At 41.9% G+C, this 12,509-nt stretch overlaps 1 protein-coding gene across 16 annotated transcripts in view; it reads left to right on the plus strand.

Moving 5' to 3' along the window:
* DYSF (dysferlin) overlaps positions 1–12,509 on the plus strand; it is a 406,918-nt gene that overhangs the window by 142,708 nt on the left and 251,701 nt on the right. For 11 of the 16 annotated variants that reach the window (XM_075573113.1, XM_075573096.1, XM_075573123.1 and 8 more), the window contains exons 17-20: positions 3,451–3,486; positions 8,034–8,149; positions 10,360–10,473; positions 11,389–11,566. In XM_075573113.1, the coding sequence (XP_075429228.1) occupies positions 3,451–3,486; positions 8,034–8,149; positions 10,360–10,473; positions 11,389–11,566 (444 nt within the window). The remainder of the gene's footprint in view (positions 1–3,450; positions 3,487–8,033; positions 8,150–10,359; positions 10,474–11,388; positions 11,567–12,509) is intronic. The other 5 variants (XM_075573169.1, XM_075573215.1, XM_075573223.1 and 2 more) reach the window with 1 other exon arrangement.

The following is a 12,509-nucleotide window of genomic DNA, read 5'->3' on the forward strand; positions in this document are numbered from 1 at the left end:
AGTCCGCTTCTTCCAGGGTCTCACCTTTACGTTCACCAGCACTGCTACTATTTAATGTGCCGTGATGCGGACTCACCGTCCCTTGGGCAGATTATAGCTCCATTCCAGTGGGGCAATAATCTTCTTGAGTTGAGGGAAGATGCCTCCACAGCATAACGAATTGGAGCTGCTGTCTAAAAGGGGAGCTCATTTATCATGGCCCAGATGGGATACTAAAATGACATAGTTTATTTAACATTATATTGTGGGCTGATTACATTTTAATTCAGTGTTATCAATAAATGACATCACTGCATTTTTTATAGATACCGAAAGGCAGACACGGATTTTATATGTAAATTGACGCAACATACCGTATGTGTAAGTGTGATGCAAATCAGGATTTAGGAATGATCCCTCATGGCCAGAAATAGGGCAAAACTCAATGCCTCATTGAAGTAAAACAAAACCCCCCATACATTACCTGTGATTACATGACATCATTTGTTGCCTAAAGTTATATTAATATACACATATTACAGGGGTTCTCAACTCCAGTCCTCAGGACACCGCAACAGGTCAGTTTTTCAGGATATCCCTGCTTCAGCACAGGTGGCTCAATCTTCGACTGAGCCACTGATTGAGCCACCTGTGCTGGGGCAGGCACTTATTGAGCCACCTGTGCTGAAGCTGGGACTGATTGAGCCACTTGTGCTGAAGCTGGAATATCCTTAAAACCTGACCTGTTGGGGGGGGGGGGGGGGAGGTCTTGAGGACTGGGTTGGAGAACCCACTGTCGTATTACACTGTGATCCTGGTAATAAGCTTTCCCCAGATTTCGTAAGTGGGTATCGGGGAAGGTCATTTGTGTGGAGGGATCCTGTTTGTAGAACCTCTTCCACCAGATGAAGAGACCTCTTTAGTCTCGAAGGCTTATGCACAAAACAACATTGCATGATTGATCTGTTGGCCTATTAAAAGGTATCACAATCTACGAGGTATCTCACTCTTTCTCCGACCAATGCGGCTACTACCCCCCCCCACCCTTAATGTAGATTCTCTTCCCGAAGCATATGGAAAATGTATGCTTTGGCATGGTATACTTTTCTGTTCTCAGACCTATCAGGGCGTTTCTTGGACAAGCAATGAATATCCAGTTTATTCGCATTTAGATGTGATAGAAAGTACACTGGTAATTCCTAAAAAAAAACGGTGTAGTCAATTGCCCCGAAAGAGAGGTTAGAAAACCCTTTCTCTAAATAAAAATTGATTTAAATGTTTAAAGAAGGAACAGCTCAAACATTTGAGCAGCTGCTGACAGAAGAGGAGAGTATAGCATAGTTTTGCCCGTATACTACCTCTGAAATATGATGGAGTACAGTTTTTGGTGCCCTTCAATATTAAAGGTCTGCTTAAAATGTAAAGTGTGAAACGAAGAACCCCCCCCCCCCCAAATTGGAAAAGGGGCTGGAAAGGACTTCTGCAGAATGACTCTCCAAAGTAGTATTGCTCTCTTTGTCTCTTTGAACAAGAGCTATTTAAGAGGTTATATGATTACTTCTTACAAATATATCCACTTTTGATGCAAAGAACTTGCACCACACTTAACATGTCACAGGGGGACCAGCTGAGGATACAGAAAAGGAGATTTCACCAGCAGCAAAGGGAAACACTCTAGTTGCAGATATATTGCACTGTAGATATATCCAGTTAATACATTAGCAGCTTAGTTTTAAGATTCATATGAATATCCCAACATTTATGCCTGTTTATTATTCCTTTCATTCTACTGCCTATACAAAGTACATAACTAAATTAAACAGAATCCTTTTATAGCCTTAATATTGTAATAGTGCTTACAGTTGTATACCGATTGTTACTTGGGATCATTTTGCTCTGTTTGTCATGGCATTTTCGCTGGGTTTCTTGCACCCCCAAGTCGCCACAAGCCCTAGCTTCAGATCCACATTACTTATCACGTTTCCCTCCTCTAGGATACTTTCTTTTCAATAGGTCATTTTGTTTATTTCGTTTCATTCTGTAGCATCCTGCATGCTTGGCATGGCAACGATAACCCTGGCGTCACCCTATAACTAACCAATGTACCATTGTGGTTACTAGAGATGGATGAACCTGTCGGAATCTGACAAGCGGATTTTCCCGGCTTTTCAGACCAAATCTGATCGCCGCGCCGACATCCCAAATCGAATTTCAGCAATTGTACCCCGCGTGGATTCTTCAAAATCCCTCCATAGGGCTGGGATCCTCTGACTTGAATGAATCTGACAGTTGGATTTAACATAAATCTGGTCCACGGAACTTGTTTATATCGAATCGGATGTCAGATTCAACATCAGCGCGCCACTATTTATATAATCCTCCTCCCCCTATTAGAATTCCGCTGGTCGGATTCAGATTCCGTTTGCAAGTTCGGATCCTAAATCAGTCGGACGAGTTTCCGATAGTATAAAAAAAATCTGCCTTTTTACCACGAATCCACGGAAATCAGTGGTAGAAAGGTTCTGGCCAATCAGCGTCAGATTTGGACGGAAAATTTGCCCATCTCTAGTGCCGACTAATATTTATAGCTGTTTTTGTTTAATAGTATTTTGCATCTGCATGTCATATAAACTATTATCAAATGCAATTAATAAGACAATTAAGATCGGTATCATCTTCTGTTTATGTCCTCTGGGTACCAAATATTTCACAATAGGACATCGAGATCAGAATGCCAGGAAATGCTTACATTGCCTACAGGGGTTTTTTTTTTCCTGACTAGAAAATTATTACTTTTGGGAAATAAGAACATTGAATGTTGAACCTAATTTTAGAATTTCTTATTCGAGATGAATAGTCCTTGCCTAAAGTCCACAAAAATAAGAGTAACAAAAAGATAAGAAAAAAAAAAGAACCAAGGCTCTCTGAGAAAGTGTTTAGAAGCGTGAAATGCGTCAGGGGTTCTCTCTGCCAATAAACTGATTTTAATATTTTTGAGCGATCCAGCCTTTCTTTTGAGCAATAGCTTTGCACCGTTTTTTTCTTCTCCCACGGGATTCGACTTCCGGTAACAAAAAGATAAAAGTGCAATGTTGGTACTTAATTTGGTAGTATGTCATTAAGCATACTGTCGTGTGCCCGTTAGAGCTGGCCAGTACACATGGGTTTGCTGGTTTACACGAGACGTTCTATCAAACGCTCAAACCAAAAATATAGTCTGATTTTCGAACCTTTTTATAGTGGTAAAATCAAACTTTTTTTCCCACTAAATTTTGCATTAAAAAATAAATAAAAGTTTTGCTTGCTTTCCAAATTCTAGTCTACCCCGTGTTCAGGAAAAGAAAGGGACCCCTTCCGTTTCCCATCATATCTGACCCCTGTTAACACCTGCATAATATCACTGTAATAAGATGTATGTATCCGTTATCTCCTCTACCATTTCTAACCCGTCTCCATTTCTTTGTGCTTCAGATGAGACCCCCGGAAAGGCGTTGCTGGCGTCTAACTGTACGTCCTGTAAAACCAACGCGTTTTATGAGCAAACAATATCGTGGGTTTGGTAAACACATTTGTAATGGATGTGGTGGGATAAAATCATACGGGTTTGAAGGCAAAAGGATTTTAGTTCATTGAAATGAAAACCAGGGCCCCAATATTTACAGCGCTCGTGGTGTCTGTTTTAGTCAGGTACCTTGACAACTGCAAAATGTGGTCGATCCAATGTTTTTTTTATTTATTATTACTTTGCCATATTGGAGCTATTCCAGAAGGTGACATGAGTTCTCCAGCGTTGGAAGAGTTGTGTACAACAGGGGTTCTCAACTCCAGTTCTCAAGAACTCCCAACTGGTCTGGTTCTAGGGTTCTAGGTGGCTCAATCAGTGGCTCAGCCTTTTCTGGAGCAGGGATATCCTTCAACCCTGACCGGTTGAGGGCTCTTGAGTACGGACTGGAGTTGGAAACCACTAGTTTAGACCATACAAATGATGGTAGTGTGTGCTTGCCATTGTGTTGCAGACCTCTCTGACTCTGAGAAGGGTCCAGGACAGAATGCCAGGACGTGCTGTCGGTGTTTGTTGATGATTACTGATACTGTCAGTGTTAACAGTGCTATACAAAGGGAGGGTGAGCATGATAGATACCAGCCCCAAAGCAGTCTCCATCATCTCTATATTGCAGAGGGCAATATAGAGACTGGTCCAAGGCTAACTGGAGGCAGTTTTGTCAATTGGATGTAGCATTGGGCTCCCTTGTCTGTTGTTGTATTAATAAAACAGGTTAATAAATGTTCTATTGCGATACTAAACACGAAAGCAGTTTGTTTATTTCCCCAATGATTAAAGGTGAAGGTACCAGGTGCCCTCATGCTGCTAGCTGTTGCTTGCGGAGCCCGCCATATTGTTTCCCCAGGAGGGAAGTTTAAACCCGGTATCTACAATGGTATATTTCTCGGGAGCTGAGAGGTCCCGGCACTCAAAAATTAGCATTCTTCAGCTCCAGAAACCTCCTCCCTTTCGTTTCCAAATATGTAAAAATATATACATTTCCCAGGTGGAGATTGCTGCTTTTGAAGGATTCTGCAGTTTAAGGCTGAAAAATCATTGGAGTTTGTTTGCCGTCTGCATTAACCACTGCGAAGGCTGAGGTCCTGTGTGGTTGTTATTACAGACGTATGAATCTGCTTTAGTTCTCTTTAGAAAGAAAAGGCATCCGTAGTGGCCAACCTCTGCAGACTCTTTCCAGGGGCATTTGGATGAGACAGGAAATATCGTCCGCTTACAAGTACTTTGGGTTGTGTTAACATTTTGCAGGGAGGAAGTAGAAAACAAGGCACTTTTCAGCCAATATAACGGGTGCAATAGAAACAGGGACAGTATACTCATGAATGTATGTGTCATTGTATTTACCTGTATATAGCGCCAACAATATACACCGCGCTTTACACAATTACAATACAAGGTAAATAAACCACAAACAATGGGGATAAGGTAAATGATAATATAAGGCTAATGGAGACCCTGCCCCTTAGAGCTTAGGGGTATGTTGGGAGGCTTACAGACAAGGTAGGAGTAAAGTGCAGTCAGGGAGGTCGGGGGCACCTTGAGTTCGTAGCAGAAGCAAAGGACATTCAATGAGATTTGAATGGGGAAAGGGAAGGTGCTTGATGAATATTGAGTGGATGAGCGTTCCATAGGTAGGGAGAGGTTCGTGAGAAAGGAGAGGGCTGTAGAGGTAAAAGATGCAAAGATGAGACAGCCTTGGGTTGAGCATATGAGGCGAATAGGGGTGTAACGAGAGATCAGCGTTGAGATATATGGAGGTGCAGAGGGGTGTAACGAGAGATTAGCGTTGAGATATATGGAGGTGCAGAGGGGTGTAACAAGAGATCAGCGTTGAGATATATGGAGGTGCAGAGGGGTGTAACGAGAGATTAGCGTTGAGATATATGGAGGTGCAGAGGGGTGTAACGAGAGATTAGCGTTGAGATATATGGAGGTGCAGAGGGGTCTAACGAGAGATCAGAGTTGAGATATAATGAGGTGCAGAGGGGTGTAACGAGAGATCAGATTTGAGATATATGGAGGTGCAGAGGGGTGTAACGAGAGATCAGAGTTGAGATATATGGAGGTGCAGAGGAGTGTAACAAGAGATCAGAGTTGAGATATATGGAGGTGCAGAGGGGTCTAACGAGAGATCAGATTTGAGATATATGGAGGTGCAGAGGGGTGTAACGAGAGATCAGAGTTGAGATATATGGAGGTGCAGAGGGGTGTAACGAGAGATCAGAGTTGAGATATATAGAGGTGCAGAGGGGTGTAACGAGAGATCAGAGTTGAGATATATGGAGGTGCAGAGGAGTGTAACAAGAGATCAGCGTTGAGATATATGGAGGTGCAGAGGAGTGTAACAAGAGATCAGAGTTGAGATATATGGAGGTGCAGAGGGGTCTAACGAGAGATCAGATTTGAGATATATGGAGGTGCAGAGGGGTGTAACGAGAGATTAGAGTTGAGATATATGGAGGTGCAGAGGGGTGTAACGAGAGATCAGAGTTGAGATATATGGAGGTGCAGAGGGGTGTAACGAGAGATCAGAGGTGAGATATATGGAGGTACAGAGGGGTGTAACAAGAGATCAGAGTTGAGATATATGGAGGTGCAGAGGGGTGTAATGAGAGATTAGAGTTGAGATATATGGAGGTGCAGAGGGGTGTAACGAGAGATCAGCGTTGAGATATATAGAGGTGCAGAGGGGTGTAACGAGAGATCAGAGTTGAGATATATGGAGGTGCAAAGGTGTAACGGGAGATCAGAGGTGAGATATATGGAGGTGCAGAGGGGTGTAACGAGAGATCAGAGTTGAGATATATGGAGGTGCAGAGGTGTGTAATGAGATCAGAGTTGAGATATATGGAGGTGCAAAGGAGTGTAAGAAGAGATCAGAGGTGAGATATATGGAGGGGCAGAGGAGTGTAGAGCCTTAGAAGGAGGAGAATGTAGTAGTTTATATGGAAATGAAAGGGAAGGCAGCAGGGAGAGTGCGGGGGGTCAGACGCCTCACGAAGACCTCACAATGTTCTGACGATTCCTCATGACTCTGGCACATTTCTTCTTTTTTTCCATTTAATTTGTACCGTCCCGGAACAAAGAAATCACCCGGAGCTGGACCCCATGTGTCTTAGAAAAGTGAGCCCACAGGGTTCAGAACATATGGACCTCGGATATCCAATCATTTTACAAAGTGTCCCACATAATCATTGGCTATGGGGACCAGTGCTCATTATTACTTCTATGAAATGTTAGGGGTTTATAGCTAAACATTCCCTGTACCATTAGGTTAAAAAAAATCTACATTTTTATAGGACCGATCCTATACCCATTTTCTTTTTGGGTATTCCCCATTTCTATCCTTTTGCCCTGTGGAAATAAAAGCCCTATTTTAGATATCCTTCTTAGACCGTTATGTTTGATGTGCACTCTGTATGTTGGGGATATTTTGTTGGTCAAAAATAGGGAAACGCGTCAGATTAGGTCAGGATTCTGGATCTAGAAAACCATTTCCACAAACAATTAGTAGAACAAAAGGATAAAGAGAACCTTTTTGTGTTAAAGGTCCCTCACCTTAAATCTGTCATATGCAATTTATTGGTTTGTGTAAAACAAAAAAGAAAGCAAAATCTTGGTGTGAATTAAAGTCCAAATAAATATAAATACAAGTAAATATAAATATAAGTAAATATAAGCAATAAAGTTCAATCCTATAACTTCTCCTCATTTAGTAAAGTAACAACTAAGGGAGAAGTCAGTAGTATAAGATATTGTATTGTACTAACAGATAGTTGATAGGTTACAAGCTTGTGAAGTTCACAGGGTTCTTCTTCAGGTATGTAAAGAATATATAATCCAAACCTGAAGAAGAACACAATGAGATGCCAAATTTAGCAACTGTCTGTTTGACCAAGAAATGGTATTAACTACCTACTACTCCTTCTCCCTCCTGTACATGCGAGAGAGGACAAATATGACTACCCACCTTTCATATTCTCCTCAGCTATCCCTCTCCTGTGTCTAATAAACATGCTCAGCCTGTTTCTGTATCTACAGAAGAAGACGCACTGCATAACATTAGACACCTAAGGACAGCTAAGAGTTAAGATAAAGATAGGTGCTGTAATTAGACCATAACTGTACGTTAATCTCTTCGTAAGAGTGAATACATCTTTAAATGAGACACTAAGATCTATATTTACTAAATGGTGTTGAGGCTTGAGGCACCTTAGAGCCCATTGAAACAAATGGCTCACTGTGGAGGTGATTGACTATGCGCCGATGTGGGATATTACACCTTCATCTAGTTTTAACAGCAATTCAAGTCAATGGCAGTTAACGCTGAACCTGGATTCGATAGCCTCCATCAGTGTTTAGTGAATCCCAACCTGTGGTCCTTAATGTTCAGATAGGTGTCCCACTAGATTCCCCGATGTTTAGCACAATTGTTTGAATCTGTCCCTGAATCCCTGTAAATGACATATTTTCCCGATGTTCTCAATCCTAGTTGATGATAGTTTGGGATTCCTTCCAACCTTTGGACCTTCCTATGTGAACCTGTATGGTAGCCCAAGGGAATTCACCGGGTTTCCAGACCCGTATGAAGAGCTGAACTTGGGGAAGGTAAGAATATGTGTTTGTTGTAGCTAAGGAGTTTTTCTTGCCCTATTTATTATTACAATACAGTAGCTTGAAAACATAGACACATTGGCCGTGTTTCACTAAAGGTCGTTAAATTGGCAATAATATTTGCACATTTAATGCCATATTCACAAAGAATTATATATGTACGATAGCCATGCATTACTAATTTGAATTCGGATGTTTGGCGATATTATTGGAGATCCATGATAGTCTGTATAGCAGTTTTCTCCCTTAATACCATGCAAGGGTTTTCTAGCCTCTTTGGTATGAAAGAGGTGGGTAGTTATAGTGTTTGGGTGTGAGGGCGATATTAAACCATTTTACCATTAAAAGTCCTTTGTGGACAACTAGCCATGGGTTGATCCAGCCTAGGTGGCCACTTGAGCTACTACGGAGAAATAATGTACATAATATGTTCTAAAATGTTTATACAGTATAACATTATTTTATCACCTATTCTATGTTGGCTGTAGTCATCTTGACTACAGTGTATGTATATTTTGGCAATTATATACATAGTCAAGAAAGGCCTAACATCAGTAGATGATAAAAATCAATGGTATTTTTTTGGTATTCGCCCAATATCGTAGTTTAGTGAATAGCATGTGAATAAGTAATGTTGTGTTGATTATTTATTTGCATGAACCACATTAAAGTGATCACTGGCGATATGACTTTAGTGAATTGATTGTTAAAAGTAATTGGCAAGATCCAATAATATTGTCATTCCCCGCAAAATATCGACTTTTAACGAGTCTAGCCCATTTTCCATGTCTATCAGGCATCTGAGTCTTGGATTGCTGTATTCAACTCTTAATTTCCACTTTAAGCATAACATATTTAAACTCACTCAATTATTAAGCAAGTATTAATGTTGCCAAAAGTGAATAAATAGTTATACAAACATAGATGCACGAGTGCTGACTCTAAAAAAAAAAAAAAGGACTTTTTTTGGCCCACTTATTGCAAAAACTAGTTTTTCTGTTTCCCAACATTGCGGTTCACTTGTGTCTGCCACGTGGATGTGCTCCAGTCACCTTTGTGGTTCATAGTTCATAGCACGGATTGCTATTATTCCACTAAAGAAGTACTTTCTCATATTTCTATATGTCATATTCCATTCAGCTTCAGGGCTTGTTCTCTGGTTATTGAATTGCCTTTTCTCTGGAAAACAGACACCATACGGTTGTGGGTTATGTAAAAAAAGAAAGGAACCAGAAAGCTTATTATACAATAAAGTGAAAAATCGTCCATGTTCCTGACACAGGTTCATCAGACCTACTCCAGTCTTCCACATACCATACAGCCAAGGCCGGCGGGTTGGCGGTGCTATCGGTATCTGTTCACGGAGCCCCGCGGTTTCAGAGGCGTTGCGCTCTACCCCACAACATTTAAACTGACTGCCGGAGGGAGAGAGGACCCTCTGTAACTCTCTTACCTTCCCCAACAGCATCATCTGGCATCTCCTTCTGCATGGTTCACTCATCATGGCATCCAATGGCGTCGCGTTGCCATGACAATGGGATGCCATGTGACTTCACATTGCCATGGGACACCTTGCCATGACAATGTGACGTCTCATGTTGCTGCGACGTCACGGGATGTCCCGTTGTTGCGGCACCATTTGACGTTATGGAGCCATGATGACTGGACCGTGCAGGGGGAGATGCCGGGAGGAGAAGATACCACAAGGTGATGCCGCCGGAGAAAGTAAGAGCCAAGGCCCCCCGCGCAGGTCCCTGCACCGAGCCCCGCAAACATCCCAGCCGGCCCCGAGGGCCACATTTACTAAACATTTTTCTGCCATACGACACCTTGCAGCACCATATGGGCCATTCTCGTCAATGTGGCAAACTGTTTACATTGTAACTAAAGGCTGACACACAATGGCACTGGAAGAGATTTCCTATTCTGTGATTAATAATCATATATCGTTTTCTCGTGTAGTTCTGTATCACTTTTGGTGCTTGAGACACAGGGAGTTCAAGTGGCTTCCAAAGGTTACACGGAGCGCTCATACTTGGAATTCATCTTCAAAAGCAGTGTTCTTACCTCAAAGCTAAGCCTTCAGCTCAGAGGTTTCCTCGTCATATCCTCTTTCCCGTGTCCTATTTGTTTTTCTTTTAGTAGGCAGGTGTAATAGATTTACGTTTGTGACCTGACATTTCTGTCTCCCCCTGGTCTAAAAGGGGGAAGGGGTAGCCTACCGGGGCAGGATCCTGGTGGAACTAGAAACCAAGCTGGTGGAACAGACTGAGCAGAAGGTGGAAGACATTCCTTCGGATGATATCTTACGAGTTGAGGTAATGACAGGTTGGTTTGGACAAAGGAAGCTCCCAGGAAAACAAAAACAAAAAAAACATCTGCTAATTCCAATAGTCTCGTTAAATGATTGCGCAGACTTCTCACCATTTACCTGGGAATGAATTCTGCGTTGAGGGTTGGAGTGTTTCTCTTCAATCAGGAAGCAATAAAATATGTTAATTGGTTTGGCGATGTCTTATTCTGCAGCGTAGGAGTCGTATGCAAGAGGCTAATTTGTGTTTTTTCTTCAAACAAGTCATAAATATGGTTAAGGGTTTTGATGGACTATGTGAAGCAATCTTACAGTTTCCTCCACTCTGTTAATCTCTTTGGGTACTCTTTGGTGGCTGGTGCAGTGGAGGAAATAGTGTGGAACATTACATTGGTTTCCCTGAGCAAATTTTGAGATGCTTTCCAGGCCCCTCATTCTGTGAAAGGGTTAATATGCGTACAGCATTCAAACTTCACATGTGAAAAGGAAAAAAACAACAAAACCATGTCCACTGGTTTATGGACTGAGGAGATATAGCTGTTAGATATTGTTAATGGCTATTTAACTTATATGTGAATGAGAGATTCAGTCTTGCACACCGTAAATATTATAACACGAGCAATATACTTGCGTTTAAAAGTACCGGTGCTCCGTGGTTCAGGGAAAAAAACCTGTCTGGTGTAATTTATGAGTATATGGAAGTAAGTAGAAGATCCAGGGCACTACGGATTTGTAGAAAATAAATGTATTCTTTCAGTGGCACACACGATGTTTCCAACTGCACAGAGTTCTTTATCAAGTACCTGGCCTACTGACAATCATTGTATTATTCAATAATAATATATATATAAAATTGAATAATAAAATCTGTGTGTATATATTATATATATATATTAATTCTAGCACTACCATTTTCCCACAGAAATTTCTCCGGAGACGCAAGTATTGCCTGTTTGCATCATTCTACTCGGCCACCATGCTTCAGGATGTGGATGACGCCATTCAGTTTGAAGTCAGCATCGGGAACTACGGCAACAAGTTTGACACCACCTGTTTGCCCCTGGCTTCCACGACACAGTACAGCAGGGCGGTGTTTGATGGTAAGAGGCACGTGATCATCAATGGGCGTTACATGTATGCCAAATTGTATTGTATTGTATGTCTTTATTTAAATAGCGCCAAAAGTGTACTCAACGCTTCACAAAGAATACAGTACAGGGAGTTATAATAATACAATAAGTGCAGCAAAATCAGACAATGCAAAAACGCATTGTAACAGGGACTTAACCCTGTTTTATTGAGGCTTCATTATAAGTCTGTAGTGGTTTGAGGAATCCAGCAGGGAGCTGGTTAATTGCAGCTAGACAATTAACCAGTCTCCACCTGGCTAATCAGACAGCTAGAAAAGTCTCCTGCTGGGAACTGACAGGGAGACTCTTGAGCACACATAAGGACTGTGTGCTGCCAGCAAGACACAAGGGACCAGACCACTATTCCAGGGTGCAGCAAACCCGGGAACCCTCCAGAGGGTGGCCCCTCAATGGACACCGACCCAGCCTCAGAGCCTGACACAAAGAGCCCCTGCTTACAGGTACCTCTTTAGACTTTGGGGTCAGAGGTTGGTAAGAGGCCTAGCCTCCCAGCCCTGCAGATAGGGACTGGGGAAGTGAGTTAGACCTTACAAAGGGATTGGGAGTTTTTTTTCTGTGTGTATTTACACAGTATATTGTCTTACACTGTATCACTTAGTCACGGGCTGAATAAATGCAACTGTTTAATTTCCCCCCAAAACTATCTCCCTGGTCGTACCTCTCCACGTGTCTCTTACACTCATAGATAGTTTCTGATTCGCAAGGGGGAAATCCTGCAGGAGAGCATGGTCTGGCTTGGATGTGCGATACCCACAGGGAAACAGGTTGCAATAAAATAGAAATAAAATACAGGGATATACCAAATTAGTAAACATGGGAAGGATGTTGATCCAGGGAGTAATCTGATTGCCAATTCTTGAAGTCGGGAAAGAATTATTATTTTCCCCTTATG

This window comes from Ascaphus truei, chromosome 1, assembly GCF_040206685.1.
Source record: "Ascaphus truei isolate aAscTru1 chromosome 1, aAscTru1.hap1, whole genome shotgun sequence".
NCBI lineage: Eukaryota > Metazoa > Chordata > Amphibia > Anura > Ascaphidae > Ascaphus > Ascaphus truei.